Here is a 24,900-nt window from a genome sequence, read left to right on the forward strand (position 1 = left end):
TCCTAAACACTGTAGTGAAAAATATTCCCAGGTATGAGTAACAAATTACTGGTCTTCAACCATATGAAGCTGCAGATTCTGCAGTTCAGTTCCTCACACTAACTTGAAAAGGGATGACTTTTTACTAAACTTATCTAATAAATATAGTTTCTCTACAGAATTCAAGGACCTGGATTAATGCAAAAGGTGATACAGAGAAGCGGGGAGAGGAAACTTGGGGTGGGGCAGCTAGAAGGGGTGAAAACTAGAGGATGGGAAAGAATAAGAGAGGGGAAAAATCAGAGGGGGAAAGGGCAGGGGGTATAGAAGGAACATAACATTTAGAGAATTTTTAAAAATCTCTAAAACTTTAAACATGCATATTTCAGTATTTCAGGTGAATCGTGAATGTCTGGCTTAAGCTTATCTTTTTAAGGTTTTACTAGTCCTTTCATCTTAAAACCTTACATTAGGAATTTCTTTCTTCTTTGCAGCAGCAAGACTACCTAAATATCCCAACCATGCTTATTGTATCATCTTTTCACACAGAATTGAAGTTTTACTCCTTTGTTAAAAGTTTCAGTGGTCTGGGACAGAGAAAAAGATCAAAAAGCATCGCAATTAGGGGTAAAATCAATAGGTCAACTCCCCACTGCAATCTAAATTTTTTTACCATGTAAGTAAATTTTATCTTTGCAAGAGAGTGAACTTTTACAGGGCCATCTGGATACTGCATAATGAATCCTGATGGCAACACTTGTCAGAGTAGTTTGGACCAAGTTAATTCTGTTGGGGTGGAGAAGGAAGTAGGAGCAACAATAGAGTAACATCTTTCGTAGCCTCTCCCACTTCCATTTCTTAAAACTATGAGAAATTGAGGGTTATTTACCCTCTTTACCATCTTCTGTTGTCATGCAAGGTACTCTTTTCCTTACTTTGCCACCTCTAGCAACCGCCCAAAATCCTGCACCAACAAGTAATACTTTTCCTAAATGCAGAGGAAAAAAAAATCATACCACATTTCTTAACATGCCCCTGAAGGTACGTACATACTGTGAGAAATGATACAGAAATCAGTGCAGAGTGGAACAAGAGCAGAATAGCGTATGATTTCTGTACCTATTTTCAAGGCTAAATTAAGATGTAAATGGGGCTGCATTTTGAAGGAAAATTAAGATGAACTAAGGTAGGTTTTTTTGAACAGAATAAACAATAATTAGAACTAAATAGACACACCATGAAGCATCACTAGACATCAGGACATTACTAGCCTGGTACTGACTGTGTTCCAGAAACAAAATAATACGACAGTTGGAAAAGAAGTGCTATTTAAGAAAATGAAAGCAAGTGAAAGAATGAAAGTTATAACTAGCTATCCAGGAATACAGAGAAACAACCGGCCGGTGTGGTCTCTGCAGTCATTAACATATAAGAAAATAACAGACAGGTATATAATTAGCATCACTCTAGTCACTTCTAGAGAAAATAGGCTGTTCCCAGCCTCCACACTTTCTTTAAATGGGGTCATTATTTGGGCTGACAAAATAATCGTGGTAACACAGAGGACTTCTGTAAGACATTTGGCTTTGTCTCACTTATCTTTCTGACAAATGAGAATTTCAAAGGGAAGATGAAGAAAACCAGAACAGCCTACACATGGTAAATTGTTAAATTCAACAAGTATTTCCAGTTAGGTATCAAAAGGATCATGCTGTTTGCAATGTTTTGTTGTTCTATAGCTTCATAAGCAGTAAAGTGGTTTGAAAGAAAATATAATTTTAGGCAACTTTTGTGATGAGAAAAACATAGTGGAACAATATATAATGACAGTGAGAGATCAATCATGAAAAACAACATGAATTGCCTAGAAATATATTTAGCTGAACAACTTCCATTTTCACACAATCAAATGAAGCTTCAGTAAATTGCAGACTACTAATTGCATTAAAGTAAAAATGACTTTAAAAACCCCAAACAAACAAAAAAACCCATGCTAGTTGCAGAGCCTAGAGCATGGAGTCAGTGCCTCGATGCTTGCCACTATGTCTTTTCATAACATACTGTCCTTATGATTCCTCTTGTTGGCAGAGCTGCAAAGTAGTCCTTAACCTGCTTAAAGCAAAGTCAGGAAGATTAACACACGTGCAGTTTCTTCTGCGTTTTAAATTATGTCTAAAGAGGACTAAGGAGGGCTCAGATTAGCCTTCCATTAGCAAACATAGGAGGATGTTGACTTGAGCTGAACATGAGCTTTCAGTGGAACTTTCTTACTGAAACAAAGTGTAGAAACAAAGGATATATATGCTGGAGCAAAATACTAAGCGAAAAGAAGAGGTAACAGTAACTGTGCTTTTATAATCAACAAAACTGTTTGCATGTAGTTTTGACTGCCAAAACTGAACAGTGGAAATCAGGGTTCAGAAGAAAAATTCAGAATGAATATAAGAGGCCTAAAGAACTCATCACAGTAAGGGTATATTCAGTTTGTGGTTAGCAGCCTGCTTCTACTGGCCAGCTTCTCTGAAAACCGTTTTGCAAAAGCTTGTACCATATTGACTCGTTTTGGCTCAAGACACACACGCTATGCTACACGTGCATGCAGTAAAACCTTAGGGCAACAAATGACCACCTCAAGCCCAGTTCAAAGCAGTGTTTTCCAAACTATTTCTAGAAAAGAAAATGTCACTGCATTAAACTGCAGAAACCTAGTCCTGGCAATCTAACTCTGGAAGCAAATAGGAATAAACCCTTATAACATAGGTATTCTGAAAACATGGTCCTATTTTGCGTGCACAGTACAGTTGATTCATGCACACACAGTGAATCCAACCATTTAGTGCCTCCTTATCCCAAAGAACAAGCTATGTTGAACACTCAGGTTGACTGGCCAAGTGACCTCTTTAATTTAGCCAAGGAAAACTATTAAGAAATGCCTTGGCTAGTCTAAGAATTTTACTTAACCAATTCTTTTCGTAAAAAGAGCAAACTTCTAAAACTCAAAATAAGAAGGAAAAAAACTCACTACCACTGAAGACTCTTAATGGAGACAATGTTTCCCTAAGACAAATGGATTCTTGAACAAAATGGAGGCTGGTTAAACCTTCCAAGATGTTACAGCAGAAAAATCCCCTGTAATTTCTGCAAGCAATTAACTTTTTTCATTTCCTTTATGCACCATATCAGATCAAATGATCAAGATGGGCCCTGCTAACCTGCAAATTCATAAAATATCATCACTAGATCTGTGGGGAACCAAGGCAAAGATAGTAGGCAATCACACAGGAAATTTGTGGTTGAACCAGAAACTGAACTCTTGATTTCCTGAAATCCAGTATTGTACTTTAACCACAAAAGCATCTTCTTTGAGGGGGAGGAAAACCCCATAATGAAGTTAACATACAAAAGAGAAGAAGATGGTTCAAATAGGAAGACTTGCATAAAAACCCAATTTATTGAAGAAATGCAAAAGGTTACTTAAAAACAAATGTTATGTTTTTAAAAGGCAGGTTGTGCAGATACTGCAACCCAGAGATCCAGGCAAATGTCAATGGCCATACTAAAAGTACACCTCCAGTGGCAAAGGTCCAACTTCACGCACTTCTGAAGTCGCCACAAAATGGGACTGGTCCCTGCGGTTATTACAAAAAGAAAGAGGCCACGATAACTTGCCTCACTACACAAGACTGTGAAGAACAGAGAGAGGAGCAAAGGTTTCATTTTAAACACAGTTAATTTCAAGTCCTTTTTGAATACGGACAAAACAGATGGACTATTTTGGAGGAGATCAGAATAAATCCTGTATGACAGTTTTCTGCTATTACAGATACCTCTATTCAAGAATATCCATAGATAGCCCTCTGAAACAGTACATGTTCCCTTCAAGGACACTTAATTAGTTCTTTCAGCCACTAACTGCAATTTATGCAGTAGCAAAACCAGGTAAGTTCCTGTCTCATGTATGGATTCAAAAATCATTCCATTTGTGGATACTGTGCTCCCATGACTGTCTATCTTACTTCCTATCATCTTAAATTTTAGGAAGCTTTTGAATACCTTGCAAGGAAAGGATGTGTTATACAAACAGTTGAAGCCTTGTTTGATATATTACCTTGTTAAAAGGAAAAAAAAACAAAATCCTACAAGATTTTCCTGAGGAAAAAAAAGGCAGTCTTTTCTCTTTACTTCCTAATTTCAAAATTGCCTAGGATAACATGACTGCCTCTGCACATTTTAGATGTGCCATGCTTGATTTATTCCTTGCCTAAGACTTTATTTCTCTAGACAATTTGGGTCCAAATCTGGCATGCATACTACACAAAGTATCAGCTGCATACAGCTGATTTGCAGCCGTTATTACAGTGCTTTCAAAGAGAATAGGGAATGGCACAGGAAGGAAAAGCAATTACTATAGGTGTCTCTCAAAGTACGCAGCAGAACCAAAAAGAAATATAAAATAATTTTAAAAACATATAAAATAATTTTAAAAACATACAAAATACGAAAAGAAAACACAAGATTTATATACTACAGCAGCTTACTGTCAGCATCCTCCTCCCCACCCCGCCACCCCTGCCCCCGTGATGCTATAGGAATTCCTTCTTACTGCACAGGGAAAAAGGAGCTCTGTCATACAGCTGTAGCCCACTTCTCTTACAGTCTCACTGGCTTGGCTATCCAGCAACACGGAGTACTGCATTTCTCCACCTCTTTGACACTATGCAACTTGACAGACTTTGCACAGATGGGCTAAAAACGCATGTGTATGGTAGCAAAACAAACAAGGAGCCACAGCCTCTCGTGTGGGAGTGGCCGCTCTTCTGCTGCTACGTCCGTGGACCTTTAATAGAGGGCATAGGACAGGGATCCAAAGATTTTCAAATCATAGAGTTATTTCTTCATAGCTTATCTAATTGCTACACTGTTCCTGAGCCCTCAAGAACAGAAAGGGAAGGGTTCTCTGCCTGACCTTTCCCTTTGAATTTTTGTAAATAATTAGCCCACAGCAGATGTAAGGCTAACACAAAACAGCTGTAGAACTTCCTTTCTTTCTGTTTTCAAGCAGCAAAATCCGTTCTGTAGTTGCTTGTCAAAACTAGCGGCAACAACACTCCGGACTTGGTATGTGAACACACTTACATTTTACGTTGGCAACCTTGCAGTTTTGCATTATTCAGCTCATTGCCTAAGAATATTAAAGATGTATCTCCAATTACCATGAGTGAAACCATGCTCTGCAATCCGTTAAAACCAGGGCTGCTCTTAAGCTGCACTGCCTTTCAGAGAAAGAAAAATTGCTGTTTTTTCAAGACATAGGAGAGTTATTCTGTCCCCACTCAAGCATAACAAATTAATCACATTAAGGTTTTCAAAACATTTCCAGAAAACATTCAGTGTATGTTCCTTATCTGCTTACAGAGACAGAACTCTGTAAAAAGTCTAAAATGAAGACCCTAAATAGAGTTCGACAAAGGATTTAAAGCTTAGGCACATTCAGCATCTGTGGAGCAAATTATTTTTGTTTAGCTAATGGTTTAGTATTTTCTCAAAACCTTAAATACTTGATCTTTTTAACAGACAGCAAGTCCCCTGCCTTTGGTTTAGGTTTTATTTTTAGCATTTTAGTTTAGATGTTCAAATGCCCTTATGAACGTTTACTATGATTCAAGCAGTAGTTTGAAATTCTGAGAGAAATTCATACACTGTATTTTACCTTTGTCTATCTGATCTTAAGGCCTATACATATCTACTAATCAAACTAATATAACATCATGAGACATTCCAGGACACAGTTTATGTTGTAATTTGTAGCCAAGCTGCTTATCAATTTTCAAATAAGAAAAAGCAAACACAAGACTTGCATTCTTCAGAGCAGCACTGTGCAAGTAATGTTTAGGGACATAGTTTAGAAGACAGCAAACTACTTTTCATTCAAGGGCAGTATCCACATGAAGTACCCAAATCTGAGTTGCTCCTTTACTTTCATTGCTTCCTTTTCAAGAATTCAAAATTTCTTTTTTTTCCCATTCAAAATTAACAGGTATCTTGAATCAAGTGTCGTAACGTACCACCTGCCCCCTACCCCCGTTTCCTAGGTATTGGGTTAAAATTGAACCATATGCCTTGCAGTAATCCAGGAGAAGACACACATTTTGCAGCTTTAGAAAAGACAGCAGTAAATCCTTGTTTTCTGGGTATTTCACATTAACCATGCAGGATGGGAGCAGAGCTGATATAAGCTTAGTTCTGCTTTTCTCTGTAAGAAAGCAGAAATTACCTCAGCTCGAGTATCCCACTGCAGCTACAAGAATTAACTATAAACCTGCTAGAGCAGCATTACAGCATTTAAAATTGACATTTAAAACATTACCAGCAACAGGTGGTGAAACTAGTCAGAAACACTTAAAAATATTTCCTAAGTGACATAATATTTAGACCATGTCTCAGTCCCCCAGATAACAGAGAAGTTTTGAAATGCAGAATGTGTTAGAAAGTGAGAGAGCGCTACCGCGTATCAGTTTTATTTATTAACACTTCCTGAAAGTGAGGATACATGACAAAGCTTAGAAATAGATATTTGTAATACAGTTTTCCCCTACTGTAATATCTTTCCACTAACACCGCATCTAATGATGCAGATGTCTGTTCTGTGTGCTCTGGTTTTAGTGAGTAACTGAAAATGATACCTTGGGGTCGATAAGTTGCCATGCATACAAAAACACCTCTGTACACATCCTGAAGACAGGCCACAAACTAGAACAAGACATTGACAGCACTTTAAATGTATCAATTTATTGCATATGTCAGTACATAAAAATAGAAAAGTGTTTTTTGTAAAATTAATTTTATTGTAAAAACCAGACTAGAATGAGAATGTAAAACTTTGCCACGATTAGCAGGTACACAGTAACATTTACGCTTTGTCTACAAAACTTAAGGATACTTTATAAGACATTTTTGCTTCAACTATATATTAAAGAAGAATCAAATAAAAAGCTTGCATCATATATTCGATGACTGTTTCTGATTTCAAAACACAAGTGTTATTTAGAACTTCAATATACTGTCCCTATTTACACTTCTGTGGGGTTCTACTCTAAATTATACAAGCAGGATGGCATTGTAAATTATTCCTAATGGGATACATCAGGCTGATCCCACTACATGCAAGAGGCACTGATTTTACATTTGGCAGAAGTGCCCCAAGCAAAATCACCTGTCATTAACAAAAATAAAAATGTGCTTCTCAAGAATTGAATTATGAAATGTGGAGGTATGTCTGCATCTTTTTGCTAACAGAAGAGACCACACCTTGGACTCAATTCAGCTTTGCATTCTTCACTGTGAACAACGAACGTGATGCAAATGATTAGCTTAGAGATGCCAATATGCATATTTTGTACAGTTAATCCATCTGCCCTTCAACTGAGAGATTGTCCGTAGTCTACCAAACTATTTGTGCTCTATTTCTAATTGTACCTGAGAAATGGACATGAGGGCAGCTACACCAGTTAATATTTCTTCACATGAAAGCACAGCTTATCTCTCTGCATTTCACAGATCAAAATCAAATATTAGGAATGTAAACTTGGGTTAGCAGGAAGCCTCAAGTATTTCCACTAATTAAAACCACACACACGTGTGTGCACGCAACGTCTTACACTGGATGCTTCCTTACAAGGACTCTACTGCTACAGCTGTTCCCGTTCAACTCCTGACCCTGGCTTTTTTTTTTCTTTTTTTTTTTTTTTCAAAGTTCCTCTTATAAAAGAGAAAATTCCTTTAATGAGCATATTTAAACCAAGAGGTTTTCTTACAAACCTGTGAAAATAATGCAACTCTCTTCCCAAACTAGAAATCTATATATACAGGACAAATACCTAGGAAACATCTATACACAAACGGAGAACTGTTAAGGGAAAACATACAATGGTATTAAGTGGAATAAATGCAACAGTATCACAATACACCTTTTGGCAATTCAAAGTTATTACTACTATGCTGCTTGCAGTTCACTGTCTGAAAATGGCTTTTAGAAGCAGATAACTGTGGGTTTCTATCACACAGACCATAAAATAAGAACAAGTCTTGACATGTCAAAACAAGTTTCTTCCCCCTTCTCCCTCCCTTAAAAGATAGTATGTACGACAGTGGAATATTTGCATAAAAACCATCATTTCCTTCCTATTTTCTTTCAGTGGATTTCATAGCCAATGCAATGAAAAACAGAATGAAAATAGACATTCATTCACGAGTGTACGCGCCCAACCCATTCATGGAAAAGCAAAAATGTGCCTACATGGAAGAAACCACATGGAGTGTAAAGGATGATGCATAAGACAATTGTGTCTTCTCATACCCAATACTTGCAAAATCAGGCAAAGCTTAATCTTTATGTCCTGCAGACAATATAGTGAAAAGATACGGCTTGATAATCAAAAGTAATGTTTAGATACAGTCCACTTCTAACAGCTCCAGATTGCCATAATCTACTGCCTCACATTTTTGACTTTCACTTAGCAACTATGTGCCCAAATAAGAATAGTTCTTTTGTATCTAAGTGCCACATAATACTGGGGGTATTTTGGGTTGAGGTTTTTCTTTGTCTTTGGTTGGTGGGAGTGGAGTAAAAAGTCATATTACTTTAGAAATTGACCTTTTATGGAAAAAAAAAGTATATAATGGCAAGTTATGACAACTTATTTACAACAAACAATTATTTACTTCCTCTTCATTCTGTATCCAAGTAATCTATTCTTTTGGCTTTATAAACTTGCTTTTAGAAAAGCAGTATTTGTCCACTTATCTTCCTTCTCTACCTTAATTCTAAGGCGACGCAAAGTAGCTGAAACAACATATGCAAGCAACTCGCATTGCCCTTTTAGGGGAAATCAGGGAAAGGGAATACTACGTCTATTAACTTCCTTCCGCTATATAAACAAGCCCCCCCAACGAAACTTCACAATATACCTTACCCACCTGCCTTCCTCCAAAATATACCAGCACTGAAGAGCTAAAGATAAGTTTTGGTTTCACTCAGCTTTAAAACTATGCTGTCTACAATGAGTTTAGGTCTATAGATCCAAAAAGATCTACAGCTTTTCAATCAACTCTAAGAAAACCTCAGTAATAGTATGACAAAAGATACTTACCAGAGAAAGCAGCAACATCTAGTATGTATGTGCTTATTTAAAAAAATAATTAAAAAAAATAAATATCACATTTAAGTAAAGATGTATCACCCTATCCATAAATTGCTGACAACTATTACCCACGTGTACACAAGACCTGTAATTCCATGTAATAAATTTTAGGAGGCATAACCATTAAGGCACCAGTTCAGGAAAGCAGTTTTATTCAATGAGAGAACGTAAGCACAAGCTTAAAATATCACTGTCCATCAGGAAACAGATTTTAAGAGTGTGCTGAGATGCTTTTCTGAATCAGGACAACATGGCAGAAAAGTTTATTTAAAAATTTCAATCCGAAGGGCAATTGTACAGATTGTGTGGAAGATTCTCTTCAGTTTGTTCTTCCCATAAAAAAATATTTTGAAGAGGCAAACTATCAACTGCAGCAAATGAGAAATCAAGCCTGCAGAAGAGATTTAAGCAGCTCCACACTCCAATACAGACTGAGCTAACAGTACACAACTTTAATAGGACTACCTAAGAATAAAAAAAAAAAAAACAATATGCAGCCAGAATCAAACCCTCTCAATTTAAGTACTGCTGGCTCTGAAATGGTGATATTGGCTTCAAAAGTTCCAGCAGAGCTATGGAAAACTGACTTCTGCTGATGTTTAGTCTACTTCCACATGGTACAACAGAACTGTAAAAGACTTTTTGCAAGCAAATGGGTAAAAGTATTAAAATAAATGTCATCTCTTTTAACTAAGTTTAAGTCTACTAAATTTAATGCACTGCTCTTTTTTATTATCCTTATTGTAACAACTCTATACATTAATCTCTGATCATGTGATCGCTGGTAATTGTTTGGATTTGTTTCTTTTGGAGGTATAAATAAAGGGCACAGACATTTAACTACACCAGCTTAAAAACCACCCAAACAAACACAACAAAAAAAAATAATAAACAAACATAGATACATACTTTTACCTGGTATGACACTCCTTTCTATCATGCCACCCACCCTGCCTTGGGAAATCCCATCTCAAATGCACAAGTAGACCAATACCAACAAATAGTTTGCCCATACGTTAGTGAGGAGAGCTTGGGGCGGAAAGGAGCTTAGAATGCACTGCTCTCTTTTTGAAGGTTATTTCTATTTTCTATGAAGAAATTGCCTGGGCAAAATCCTGAAGCCATGATGTTTAGGCACATAAAACCTTCCGGGCACTATTGTAATACAAACAATAAAATGAAACCAGGGAAAGTGCCTTTTCCTCTTCAGTTGCAGTTTGAAATATATACGTATGCATAACCATATGAAACAGTAATAACCCAGGATAGTATACTTGCAAGTATACTTTACCATTAATGTTATATTATTTAGCACATTAAAGACTTCTCACCTTGCATAATATAAAATTTCAAGGAATAAAACACTATTCTCATGCATGGCACACTTTAAATAAACTGTAAGAGAAACAACAAATCATTGTGCTAACCATGACTGTCCAAAAAGCTCACACATACAGCAATGAATACTGAAGAGCCTCCAGTTGCTCTAAACTAACACATTCTGTACTACTTTTGTAGCAAGTTCCTTTAATAGCATCCATTGTACATATCAAACAAATGGAATATACGGACAGAGATACCAAAAAAGTATGAGAAAGACATAAAATGGTTCATTTACAATGCTGCAAATGTAAAAGTTATCTGGAACATCTTAATAAAGCATCAGACCTTTCCAAGTTTAATTTCACTCTCTAGGCAAGTACAGACATGACAAAACATTTAAAAATGGACATTCTTTTACACTTTTCACAAATCAAGGTACAGTGCAGGTACTCCTCCCTACCCCACGCCAAAGAAGAATATCAATCATATTATTGTTACGTTAGATGACGTTTTCGCCATTTCTTCAGGGGAGTGACTCTTTATTACTTCTTTGATGAACTGTTCAAGTGCAGTGAAATAACCCTGGCACTGCCAAGTGTCATTATGAGTTCCATCAGGAAATATCGCCAATCTCTTAGTCCGAGCTGGGGATAATTCATAAAGTTGCTTCATCATAACTGGTGGAATTAACTGGTCAGACAACCCAGAGATGAAGAGAGAAGGCATTCTGCACTGAGAGATTTTTCTGTAGGACAGAAATTTATTTTTGTAGCACCATAAAGGAAGATACCTCATTGGAAAGAAAGAAAACAAAGTGCTGGCCATGTATGGGATGCTAAGAAAGGTGTTCTCCACCACGATGGCAGAAATCCTATGGGAATTTTCAGAAGCTAAGTGAATAGCTACTGCTCCCCCCAAGGAACGGCCAAAAAGAAAAATTTTTGTTTTATCAAGATCAGACCGAGTCATCACATAGTCTAACACAGCCTCAGAATCTAAGTACAAACCTTCTTCACTTGCTTCTCCTTCACTTTTTCCATACCCTCTATAATCAACAAGAATTAAGTTTACTTTCAGGTTTACCAGCATTAACAAAGCATTTGGCAACCTGTGGCCAATGTTGCCTGCGTTCCCATGAAAGTAAATGATGGTTGGAGAATATGCTGCATTGTCCCCTGTGTATCTCAGCAGAATAAGGTTGAGAAGAACTCCATCTTTGGTTTTGATGAAGATGTTTTCATGCGGTATACCAGTAGGCATAGGAACATAAAGGCGTGATGAAGAGGGCTGTTCAGGAAAGTAAAGCAGCACATCCTGGAATTTATATAATATACCCGCTATTGAGACAAATATTAATATAAGTAGTATAATGCCTCCGTACAAGTGAAAAGTTACTATCAAAGGTAAAAGACAAATACGGCAGAGACTCCAAGACCAGGAAGCCAAAGCTAGAAGCCATCTTTTAACAAAGTTCCAAAGCATCCATGACTTTTCCATTGTAGAAGTCAGTGATCTTTTACTCCAAGTAAATTCTGAAAAAAAAAAACAAACAACCAAACATGTATGTATAAATATAGGGGAAAGAAAAAGGAAGTGATTTAAGCATTCATACTTGCAGAAGATCAATTGCAAGTCAATACATTAAATCATAAACATCAAACTCAGTGGCAAACTCCCTTCGAATTTCTGGAAACCATTTATTTCTGTAAAACAAGCAGAAAAGCAATTATAAGGCAAAGGCTTTAGAATTCTTCAAAATCTCGTTTACAGTATTTCAGCAGGCAAGGTCCATCAGCAGCACTAGAAAAACGGTTGACTGGGACCATAATAACTTCTGCTTTCCCTCATCCCTACCAACCAACAGAACAACCATACACACTGCATCAGCAATTTGTCACAGCTTCTCATATAAGTAGTTCTAGAATCCAGAGAACAACAACAACAAAAAAAAAAAAAACACCACAAAAAAACACCCTTAGTTCTAAGTTGCCATTGATTAAGGCCAAGAGGAGCATTCAGTAAGCCTGTGCACTTCACTCTGCAACCAGCGGAGGCTCATAACGCACATCGGGTCTGCTATCGTTTAGCAGCTGTAGTTCAGAACCTTGATCAACCATGAGTACAGAGCAACACGTTAACTGGTCAGAAGACAGACACTCCTCTACAGTAAGACACCACACTGTATCTCCATTTATGACAGCTGTTTTGCTATATTCCGATCAGTTCTGATTTACAATGATTGTTTTCCACTACCTGATCAGTAATCCATTTTAAATCTTTAGCTGAATGAAAGATTGTATCATCACACAAGGCCACTGAAAACAGCCAGCTAACTACGTTATTCTCTGACCCATGAAAAGCACAACTGCTGAAAAGTCCAAATATACTGCCTGGAAATGACAACACAAGCTCACTTGTTTAAGAATACTCCAAGTTAAATCGCAGGTAATAACAACAGTTGAGACACACTCAAAGTTATAACTTCCTAAAACGATGTAGTGCAGTAAGAAGTTGAATTAACTCCAAAGGAGTCTGGCACGCACCAGCCACTTTGGTAGGATCGAGTGATAAAAGGTGACCTCTGCAGTCACAGCCTTTGCACTCCACAAATACGACAAGCACGCAATATGACCAGCAAAAACCAACATCTCTATTTTATGCAGACAATTATATATTAATCAGAAATAAAAATAAATGCCACATCTTAAGATTCACATACTAACAAAAGGCTACGTGAAATTAAGTTTCTACATAGCATTATCTACTCCCAATATGCAGAACTGCTGAAATAAATAGTCTAGAGAGCAGTTCTCAACTTTGTTCTCTTACATTATTTATGAGCTTATGTTCAACATCCCCACACAAGTATGCGCAAATATTATCTGTATGAAAATTTAATTATTGTGATCCATTTCTCTAGTAAAGAATTCACAGTAATTAGGAGACATCTAAAGTTAAGTACTTTAATTTGTAAGAGAACTTCCTGATCAAGTTGACAAACGTTTCCTGCAGTGCGTTTCAAGACTATAAGAACACTGACGATGGCGCAGTAAAAACACTCTCCTTATCTATGCTATCCAAAATTTTGCTTTCTCACAAAATGAAAGAAACTCCAAAAATAATTTCTCAACAAGGCTTTCACAAAAGAGTAAGAGACTCATCATTAAAAACTATGAAAAACCAAAGAAGTCATAAAAATCTTAAGGTGATTAAATTTTGCACATGGCTATCCCATATACACTAAGGATTGCTACTGAAGGCTGATACAACTGATTTTATAAGCCACATTAGTTTTGTTTATGCACTGCTTTTGTAATCACTTCAGTAAGGTAATATTATCAAAATGCTATACTACTGAGATACTGCTGCTGTGTGATTACTTCTGATATATATAGGTATATGTAAAAACTACTGGAGTTGCAAAACCAATGCATCCCACAACTTAGGTTATGCCAGGGGAAATTTAGGTTAGATATCAGGAAAAATTTCTTTACAAAGAGGGTTGTGAAGTATTGGAACAGGCTGCCCAGGGAGGTGGTGGAGTCCCCATCCCTGGAGGTGTTTAAAAACCATGTGGATTTTGTGTTGAGGAACATGGCTTTGAGACCCTGACAATGCAGGGTGAATGGCTGGACTTGATGATCTTGAGGGTCTCTTCCAACCAAATGATTCTATGATTCAACCCAACATGCGGTAGTTAGCAGGAGGAGTAAACTATACAGCCACAAACGTTTTGTACTCACCTACATTATTTAAATAAAGCTGACTACTCTGCGCCAAGAACAACTACATGATTATTAAAGTTTTCTTCCCAGATATGTGAAACTTCTAGTTCCATCCATTTCCAGGCTTGAATCAGACCATCTCTCTTACTGCACATCTTACTGCAAGATTTCTTAGCTAGAGAACGAAGATACAAGCTTCTCCTAGGTTCTTCCCTGCCTCCTTCCAATATCAATTGAGAGATTACAAGAACGGAAAATAATGGTTGTCTCAAACAAGCACACAGGCCCGGAAGAGACTTTAAACCAAGACAACACAAGCTCATTCTCAATAAAGCTACAAACCATGCTTTTCATGGAGTCCAAAGCAGCAGGCCTTCATAGCATTATCTTGTTTGACCTGAACAGTAGAAGATGATGCAGGTAGAACGAAATTGCCACTTAAAGTACGTAAATAAAAACAGTCAGCTAATATAGTAATTTTCAGTGAGTGAAGGTGTTCCTCAACACTTTTTAAAGTGTATGACATTTGAGACTGCTCAGCATAGTGCAAGACTACAGAAAAAAAAATCAAACCAAAACAAACAAAAAAAAATCACCCACCCTCTTCTTGGTCTACTGTTGTGCTGCACAGACGTTAGAAGCCTTTCAAACAGTTTACAATGTAAGACATTATGACACAAAAACTCTACCTTGAATTATGAAGAATATATGTTGCGATTAGCTCCTGTATCTCTACATGTTGTGACTAGCAAGATGCCAGAATACTCACCGAAACGGGGTTAATAGGAAAGGAAATGGAGAACAATATATTTAGACTTTGAAGTCTGAGCTCGTCAACCTAAGAAACAAAGTGGACCTGCCACCTGGACAAGGCCATTTCTTTCTAGACAAGACTACTTCTGTTCCTAGACTACAGGAACCACTTGCTCCATAACTTCTGATGTCCAAGTTAAGGCAAGAAGCGTGCACCACTTTACGTCTTCTAAAACATAACTTTTAAATCAATTTCTGTCACCTGCAAATATGACTAGTTTTGTTTCTTTTTAACAGCTGACTGTTTAACAGGATTATCTCAGCTATATCACATCGCCTTCTGCTGTTAGATGTATCACAGCTCTCCTGAGAGGTGGCATGAAACATCATCTGTATATTACAGATGGAGAAACTGGAACCAAGGGAAGTCAGCACGTTGGCCAGTGGAAGGTCTTCTGTTTCAGCCAGGGAAATTAGTTTTCTCTACCGATTTCCTTTTCAAGTCTCCTGAACAAAAACATTAACTCCTTGGAAAACATCCTTACTTGACTGAAAAACCCTCGTCTTTTTGAAGGAACATTATATTGCAGCACTATATTTAAAGTAGTCATCATAACTTCGCCAATGACAAGGTTTTCCTGTAACAAGAAGTCACATCCGATTTTACAGCATACACAGTAATAGTGTTTTATAATCAGCATACACTGATTACGTAAACTAAGTTAGAGGCTAAGAAAAACAAGCACAAGGGAGATTTTTTTTGTTCTTCAAACTTGTGATGAAAGTCAGTGGCTGTGACAAGTATACAGTCCTCAAGAGCAGACCCATACAGTTTTATCTGGTAGATGTTTTCCTAGGTAACTCTTATATTAGTGGAAATTCCTACATAAGCTGTTCTTGTTCTTAGCCACTCTTGCTACTAGAAGATATTTCCTAATACTTAACAGAAGGGGAGACTGAGTAACTTAAATTCTTTACTTCTAGTTCAATGTTTATTCACCTCCAAATACATAACCTACCTTCAGTTTCTCCAGACTATATAAACTCAGCTCCTCTGCTCTCTCCTCATAGAAGATGTTAGGTTACAAACACGATGACAGATCTTACCTCTAGCATCTATCTGCTTCACATTTCCTTCTGTGCCTCTGATAATGCTGCATTAGAAAGGCTAGCCTTTGTGAAAACCAGTGGTTCCTACAAACTGGGTTTTTTTGATGATGCTTGTAAAGTTAAGAGACAAGTAGAAGCCAACACTGAAATACAAAGTTCTGTCGTGGAAACCATTAACACAGAAGAACAGCAATGCAACCCAATTCAACTGTGCCTTTGGCTTAAGGGCCATTAAAGACAAGTTCAGCTTACAGAGGCACAGAACTGCATTGCCTCTCAAAACAGAAATGAAATTTGGCAGTGAGGAATTTCAATTTTATGCCAAAGGGATATACACATACGTAGATACGCACACATGCATTTGTATCTATACATCTCCACTGCTGAATCCACAGTCCAGGAATTACTGCAGACCTCTGCGTTTTATCAGATGAGCTACAAACCCCGTAATGAAGTAGCTACTGAAAAAATAAATCATTCACAACAATAAAAATTCTGAGGAAAAAAAGTAAAGTCTTTATGATCAAAACATTTTAATAATATTCTACTGTGCCCTAATGCTATGTTTAAATGGTCAACGTCACTATCAACTGAAAATCATTAAAACTCAAATGCATACTTCAGGTACTTAGGAACAATCTTTCATTCATTTTGAATGGCAAATGAAATTACTCTTGTATTTGCCTCAAATTCTGTTATATTTTTTGTCTTTGTCTACATTTTTAATATTAAAAAGTGCTACTTTCACACTCTAATTACAGTATAAAACATTTACCTTTGGATGTGGTGATTTCCCAGGCTTCATCTCTGCCTGAAAGACAATTCCATTTATGAACTTAGAGTAAAATTGCTTTCGAATTACACACATAATTAGTTTGTTTTATTTGAAAGAAAATTAAGAAGCGCTAACAGTCAATACCCCATAGAAGTTACATCTGCTTTACTGATGAAACTGTGTATATCACGCTCATGCTCCTCCTATCAAGCTTAGCTCATTTGAAACATCTGATAAACTTGAAAACAACACCTTACAATGAAGTTCGAGATTCATGTCAAACTGTCCTGTGTTTTATAGATTCAACAGAGTATAAAACATACATGGTGCATAATAACAAAGTTAGAAGATTTACATTGCCTCCTTAAAGCTAACTCTTAGTGTATAAGCAGCCTTAAAGTTACTGCTAAGAAGAGCATTCAGGTGTTTAACACCTGCTTTCTCATTCAAGAGCTTTAAAAAAAAAAAGTCAGTTTTAACACCCACTGCAATCCTTCAGATTTCATGGTTTCAAAACAAACAAAATGAGGTATTTTTTAAGAACACAGACAAATATCTTAAGACATCTGTTCTTTTTTTATTGGACTTCCTTCCCTTACACTTTCTCTAGACACAGACAAGATTTACACAAGTTCTACATTTATTCATATTTATTCAGAAGACTTCTATAAGTAGAAATATTAAGTCCTTATCTGTCAAAAACTAGTTTCAGAGAGGGGAACTAATCCAGAAGAAAACCTACAAGTTTAGTAAGGACACTTAGTACTAAAACCTTACAGAGGGACTGTCATTAAAAAAAAAAAAAAGTTGGAACAGCAAAGTAGCTACTTCTCATCAAGGAAAACACAGAGTAAGAATAACTGAATCTCAGAAATTTAAGGGCTCTGGCTTTTAAAATCAGTGAGCCATCTCTCCTAATTCTTTCCAACAGCAAACTTCCACAGCTCTGCACCAAGCGGTACATATTCATAATTGAAAGCATTATACTTTCCCTCCCAACTGACAAATCTTAATGAACCTTACAAGCGTGTCTTGAATTATGATGCTACTGTGTTAGGCAATACTAGTTGTTTAACTTCAATCAGCAAAGTTCTAATAGAATGAATCCCTCACAGTCAATTATTTAGCATTAGGATGCAGGGGCTACAGAATATACTGTGTGTTTAGCATTCCTAACTTAGCATGAGTAGATGGAATTGCTGGAGCCTTTGGCCACAAGCTGTGAACTTTTACTTAGGTTTGTATTTATCTGGGATAGTTAATTTTCTTCTTCATAGCTGGTATAGCGCTGCATTTCGGACTTAGTATGAGAATAATGATGATAACACACTGATGCTTTGGCTGTTGCTAAGTAATGCTTATCCTAAATTTAGGATTTTTTCAGTGTTTCCCATATTCTGCTGGCATCAGGTGCGCAAGAATCGCATACCAGAAGATAAGGAGGTTACAACCATCGGCAGAAGCTGCAACTCAGCAAGGTAAGAACAGTTAATGGCTGGCCTGGCTGGAGACAGAGAAAGAATCCGATAAAGTGTAAGAAGACCCCAGACCAGAAATCACCATTGGACCAAAAAGGCACATGAAGGATGCATGAGGGGCAGGTGCATAGTGTAAGGGTATAACTGTCCAGAGACTTCTTTGTCTGGGGTCCCTCAATGGAGGCACCCAGCTTCACCCTGCTGCTCTACCAGTCTATTAAGTAATTTATTTATATAAAATCTGAGAGTCTGCTACAGGGAAACCCAAGGCTGAACCTGAAGGAAGGGGAAGCACCTGAGAGTGTGCATGTGTGCGAGGAGTCAAAAGGGGCACCTGTCGGGACCCTGGAGTCACCCACTGCAAAGGGACTCCAGTCCCTGCAGTTCAAGTCTCAGGTGGTGTATGTGCATCTCCTTGAATGGCGTGTGAATGCTCGGGCAGCAGCCTCTCCTTTAACAGTAGTGTAAAAAATCCCAAAACAACAAGAACAAACTAGGGATAGTTATAATATTAGAGCCTTAGCTGTCTAGTGAGCATGAGCTCCTAAAACGCATGACTTTCCAAGCACGTGAATTATTTCCATTTGTACCTACAAGAAACATCCTGCCCAGGCTCTTCAACATATTCAGTTGGCACACTAAGCGACGTTAAAGTCGCCACCACCCGCCCCACCTTTCGTCAGCGCCCTAATTTGTAAGAATTGCTCCGTACGGCAGCGGAGACAAACGAAACATCAGAGCAAGATCCTGCTGCGCAGATGTCGAAGCTCTCCCAGGGCTTCGCCGGAGGGCACCTGAAGGAACTTTCCACAGCGCTGCCAACGCAGCAGCCCCTCGGGAGGGCCGTCCCGCACGGCCGGCAGGCATCGGCGCCACGCCCGCCCGCGGGACAGCGTCCCGCCTGACAGCCCGGGGAAGAGCCGCGTTTAGCCACAGCGGGACCCCAAACACCAAACCGGACCCCCCCAATCCGCCGTCCGGCCGTCTCCCCGCTCCCGCGCGCCGCTTTCGCCCCCGCCGGCCCGTCTCGGCCTTGGGGATGGGACGGGACCGCCCGCCACCTACCCCCACCCCACCGCCACCCCCTCCCCGCGGGGCGAGGCGAGACCCACCCGCCGCATCCTCCCGCGCGGCCGCGGCAGCCGCCGCCGGCGATGCCTCAGAGCAGCGCAGACCCCGACGCGCAACTTCAACCACCGCTCCTGCCGTGACAGGAAGTCAAGCCCGACGCGGCTTCGGCTTCCGCTTCCGGGCCAGGGTCCGCCCGTCCGTCTGCCCGCCCTCCTTTCTCCCCGCCTTCCCCGGCGGCGGGCTCCGCCAGCGCTTGTGACGCTAACGGAGTGTTACTCTCCTTCCGGGGCGACCGGCGTGACCTCCGGCTCCGCGGATACCCCCAGCTCCGCGTAAGTCTCCTGTGGCGGTCGGTGGCCGCTCCTCGACTCTCCCGTCCCGTCCTGTTTTCCCCCCTAGTCTGCTCCGGGAGGGGACAGCGGGGCTGGAAGGTGCCCGCCGGGCGGTGCCCGTTCCTGCCCGCCCCGTGGCCATGGCAACGCCTTAGCGGCGCGGCGCGGGGGCGCGTGTGGAGCCAGCCCGCCCGCCGCAGGAGCGCCGGGAGCCGCCGGGAGCCGCCGCCCCGCGGTCGCCGCCCCCCCACCGCGAGCAGCGCCCGGTCTCGGAGGACGCCGCCCGCTCCCCCAGCGCCGCCACAACGGCCCCGGGGCCGGGCGGGCCCGGCGCGGCTCCTCAGCCGCCGGGCGGGAGGAGCGGGCCGAGGGCGGGCTGTGCTCCGCGGGCGGGCAGGGGGCGGCGGGGAAAACCGGTCTCCGAGCAGGGAAAGCTGCCGCCTGCGCAGCGGCGGGAGGGCTGCGCGGTGCCTTCCCCCGTCGTGCGGTTCCCTCGTCTCGGTGGTGCTTCGGGCTGGAGCGTTGCAAGCTGGCTGCTGAGCTTCACCCGCAGCTAAGGGCGGTGGTACCAGCTGGTGACCTTTAAGTAAAGATGACAGTTAAAGCCTAATCAGAAAAATAACCAAATCGGTAAATCCTAATTAGAGATTTTTTTTTTTTTTTTGAGACAGAATAACATGCCGGCCTTTTCTTTCTCTACAAATATCTGCTTTTCTTGTTCTCAGGGAAAAACGGACTCTGATGGCGTCTGCACCTGTTTCACAGCCTTCTCCTAAAAAAACAGTGGCCTCTCACGTGCCTTTTGCAGATCTGTGTTCCACTCTGGAGCGAATACAGACGTGTAAATCTCGTCCGGAGAAAACCAAGTATTTCAAAGATTTCCTGGATTCCTGGAGAAAATTCCATGATGCTCTTCATCAAAAAGAGAAAGACGTCACAGATTCTTTTTATCCAGCTATGCGCCTTATTCTTCCGCAGTTGGAAAGAGAAAGGATGGCGTATGGAATTAAAGAAACTATGCTTGCGAAGCTGTATATTGAACTGCTTAATTTACCAAAAGATGGAAAAGATGCTGCAAAGCTTTTAAATTACAGAACACCTGCTGGCTCACGTGGAGATGCCGGAGATTTTGCAATGATCGCATACTTTGTGATAAAACCTAGGAGCCCAAAACAAGGGAGACTGACAATAGAACAAGTCAATGAGCACTTAGATGCGATAGCTAATAATAATGCTGCCAAAAAAAAGGATTTGTTAAAGAAAAGTCTTCTTCAGTTAATTACCCAGAGCACAGCACTGGAACAAAAATGGCTCATCCGGATGATTATAAAGGATCTAAAGCTTGGCGTTAGTCAACAAACTATATTTTCCATTTTTCATCCCGATGCTGCTGAATTACACAATGTCACAACTGATTTGGAAAAAGTTTGCAGACAGCTGCATGATCCCTGCGTCTCACTTAGCGATGTTTCTATCATGTTGTTTTCTGCCTTTAAGCCAATGCTTGCTGCTATTGCCGATGTCCAGCAAATTGAGAAGCAAATGAATAACCAGATATTCTACATAGAAACTAAGCTGGATGGTGAACGCATGCAGATGCACAAAGACGGAGATGTGTATAAATATTTTTCCCGAAACGGGTTTGACTATACTCAGCAGTTTGGTGCTTCTCCCCTTGATGGTTCGTTAACGCCGTTTATTCACAATGTATTTAAGAGCAATATACAAAATTGCATTCTCGATGGCGAAATGATGGCGTACAACCCTGAGACGCAAACCTTTATGCAAAAAGGGAACAAATTTGACATAAAAAGAATGGTGGAGGACTCTGATCTTCAGACCTGCTTCTGTGTGTTTGATGTGTTGATGGTTAACGATCAGAAGCTGGGTCATGAAGTGCTAAGCAAAAGATACGAAATCTTAAGTAGCGTGTTTACCCCGGTAAAGGGGAGGATATATGTTGTACATAAAAAAAGTGCCAGAACGAGAAAAGAAGTAATTGATGCTTTAAATGAGGCGATAGATAACAGAGAGGAAGGGATTATGGTGAAAGATCCCATGTCCACCTACAAGCCTGACAAACGTGGGGAAGGCTGGTTAAAAATCAAGCCAGAATACGTCAGTGGGCTGATGGATGAACTAGACCTTTTAATTGTTGGTGGCTACTGGGGAAAGGGCTCACGTGGTGGAATGATGTCTCATTTTCTGTGCGCTATTGCAGAGACGCCCCCTGTGAATGAAAAACCAACCGTTTTCCACTCTATTTGTCGTGTTGGCTCTGGCTATACTATGAAGGAGTTGTATGATTTAGGTTTGAAACTGGCTAAACACTGGAAGCCCTACAATAGGAAGGACCCTCCCTGTAACATTTTGTGTGGAACTGAAAAACCTGAAATGTACATTGAACCTTGCAACTCTGTCATCGTTCAAATCAAGGCAGCCGAGATTGTTGACAGTGACATGTACAAAACTGACTGTACTTTGAGATTCCCCCGAATTGAGAAGATAAGAGAGGACAAAGAATGGTATGAATGCATGACTTCAGACATGTTAGAAGACCTCAGAAGCAAAGCAGAAGGGAAGCTGGCATCTAAGCACCTTTATATAGATGAGTATGATGAGCCACAAGAGAAAAAAAGGAAAACTGTACCAAAGGTGAAGAAGATAATTGGAATAGCTGAGCAATTTAAAGCTCCTGATCTTTCTAATGTAAGCAAGGTTTCAAATGTATTTGAGGATGTTGAGTTTTGTGTTATGACAGGAACAGGAAAACACTCAAAGTCTGAACTGGAAAGCAGAATAGCTGAATGTGGCGGCAGCGTGGTACAGAACCCAGGGCCGGAGACTTACTGTGTCATTGTAGGAGCTGAGAACGTCAGAGTGAAAAACATCATTGCTTCCAACAAATACGATGTGGTGAGGGCAGAGTGGCTCCTTCAGTGTTTTCAAACCAAAATGCTGGTGCCTTGGCAGCCAGCCTTTATGATTCACATGTCTCCTGACACGAAAGAACATTTTGCTCGTGAGTATGATTGTTATGGAGACAGCTACACAGCAGACGTAGATGTTGCACAACTCAAGGAAGTGTTCTCAAGAATGAAAGACAATAAGGTGGTGCCTTTGGACATAATTGCAGAGTTAGAAGAACGTTATTCGTGGAACAGTTGTCAGCTCAGTATATTCCGAGGAAACACTGTTTATGTGGATTGTTATGCTGTTGTTAATGAGCCCAAAACCAAAATCCATGGAACAACACTATCAGTTAGAGCTTTGGAGCTCCGTTTTTATGGTGCAAAAGTAGTCTCTCACCTTGAAGAGGGCGTCTCCCATGTTGTTACAGGAGAAGATCATTCCCGGGTAAAAGAGGTGAAAGCACTAAGGAGAACATTTGAGAAAAAATTTAAAATCGTATCTGAGTTGTGGGTAACAGAGTCAGTGGAGGAAGGAGTCCTGCAGAATGACAATCAGTACTTAATATAAAGTCGTTTTTAAGCTTGGAGCGAAAGCATTCTTGTTGACGTGATTTGGCTTGGATACTATCAGATTGCCTCAGATTTTTTGTGTGTTTTCATGCCTGTTTAAAGCTAGCTCTGGCTGAAGAATAACACTGTATTGTTGAAATTCGAGGAAGGCTTTTAATTATACTGTTGCAGAAGCAAGAGGATGCTAAGCTGTGTTGGAGTTAAAAAACACCACCAGATGAATCACGTAAACCTTTTGCTTCAGAAACAGGTCTCAGGAGAGGTCTAATATTTTACATAAAAGAATTCCTAGCTATTAATAGTGCTTGCCTCCATTGTTCAAAGTGGAGGCAATAATTTACTGTTTTATGGAGATTCTACTATTTAACATATTGTTTATTTATCAATTTACAATCACATTCATGTTTTTGTAGAATTGTTTTGTGTATATTCCATATGCTACAGAATTCAGTAATTTATGAACCTCATCTGTAGTATTTTAATTTATTTACATTGGTTTTAGCAGAGGCCCCCCCCCCCCCCAGCCTCAGTAGCACTTTGTTTTTAGGATATTGCATTGATCCCATGTTTCTTTGTATAAGTAACCATTGTAAAATAGAACCCAAACTTCTGACTGAGGTGCTAATAAATTAATAATGACCTGTATATCTGTACAATGCAAATCAATTACTCTAAAACTGTAACGACCTCCTGTGCTCATTACAGTTAAACCGTGAAACGTGACAGAGCTAGGCCTTTCACTTAACTATCGGTTTTCTCTTTCAAAAAATATTTCATAAGCTATTTCAGTAATGTAAGATTAATTTCCAAATATCCAGTTCAATGTGTATTTTATTCAGTTACTAAATAAAATATATTTTTTTAAGTCTGCCTGATATGGGCTTTTTTTTTGGTGAGAGATAACTCTTGTGAAAAACGTGACACAGCTTCTGATTTTACTCTGTTAGATAATCTATGCATGAAGTTTGAGGAGAGAAAGGTTCAGACCTCCGTTCTTGTTATGCCAATACTGGTGTCACACAGAACAGCTATTGGGCTGATGGCACAGAACCATTTTTTGGCTGACCTATTTCTTCAATGCATTTAGTGGCTGTGCTCATATAAAAATTACTGTAAAAAGAATTAGGAAATGTTGTATGAAAGGCTAATTGGAAGGAGGCTTATTCTTATCTCTTACAGTTAAACACTGGGAGCTCCCTTACTATTTGAAATACATTAAATAGGTAAAATGTAATAACCACTTTTCTTAAGCCACCATATAAATTGTTAAACAGCAGAATATATTTTGTGTACATAAAATAGTATATACTGAAAGACAATGCATTATTTTTCCTCTAATAATTCAAGTAGAAAATCAGTATATGTGAAATATAATACTTCATTTTAACTTATTGGGCTGCTTCTGTGTAATGTAATGTGTCCTGATTTATAAAGAGAAAATGGGAAGAGAGTTTGTCTTCATACCCACGCAGATTTATCTTAAATGGTTGTTAGTAAAATACATTTTTTTGGTGATCCTGGTTAGGAAAGTTAAGAGAAGAAAAGGCAAATATGAACTGCAGCTGACTCCTGAGACATTGTCAAATATCTCACTTTGAGATCTAAATGTTATTTACAGAGATGTATTTTAAAAGTATTGATCTCATTTTGTCTTTTTTTTTTCTCTCAAAGC

At 39.4% G+C, this 24,900-nt stretch overlaps 2 protein-coding genes across 2 annotated transcripts; one reads left to right on the top strand and one right to left on the bottom strand.

Annotated features, from left to right (window-relative positions):
• Window positions 1-9,012: 9,012 nt before the first annotated feature.
• Window positions 9,013-19,525, bottom strand: ABHD13 (abhydrolase domain containing 13). The gene is made up of 3 exons (XM_086610882.1): window positions 19,456-19,525; window positions 16,866-16,901; window positions 9,013-12,034 (listed from the first exon to the last, which is right to left on the bottom strand). Exon 3 carries the CDS (start codon window positions 11,997-11,999, stop codon window positions 10,986-10,988), a length of 1,014 nt encoding a protein of 337 aa, XP_086467008.1. The 5' UTR covers window positions 12,000-12,034; window positions 16,866-16,901; window positions 19,456-19,525; the 3' UTR covers window positions 9,013-10,985.
• Window positions 19,526-19,683: 158 nt separating this feature from the next.
• Window positions 19,684-24,040, top strand: LIG4 (DNA ligase 4). Its single transcript, XM_086610893.1, has 2 exons — window positions 19,684-19,746; window positions 20,472-24,040. Exon 2 carries the CDS (start codon window positions 20,488-20,490, stop codon window positions 23,224-23,226), a length of 2,739 nt encoding a protein of 912 aa, XP_086467019.1. The 5' UTR covers window positions 19,684-19,746; window positions 20,472-20,487; the 3' UTR covers window positions 23,227-24,040.
• Window positions 24,041-24,900: the final 860 nt, after the last annotated feature.

The sequence above is a fragment of the Tauraco erythrolophus genome, chromosome 1, assembly GCF_009769465.1.
Source record: "Tauraco erythrolophus isolate bTauEry1 chromosome 1, bTauEry1.pri, whole genome shotgun sequence".
NCBI classification, from domain to species: domain Eukaryota; kingdom Metazoa; phylum Chordata; class Aves; order Musophagiformes; family Musophagidae; genus Tauraco; species Tauraco erythrolophus.

What these genes read in the sequence shown, in the direction of transcription:
- ABHD13 (XM_086610882.1), bottom strand. Translation starts at nt 11,999, where the DNA reads ATGGAAAAGTCATGGATGCTTTGGAACTTTGTTAAAAGATGGCTTCTA.
- LIG4 (XM_086610893.1), top strand. Translation starts at nt 20,488, where the DNA reads ATGGCGTCTGCACCTGTTTCACAGCCTTCTCCTAAAAAAACAGTGGCC.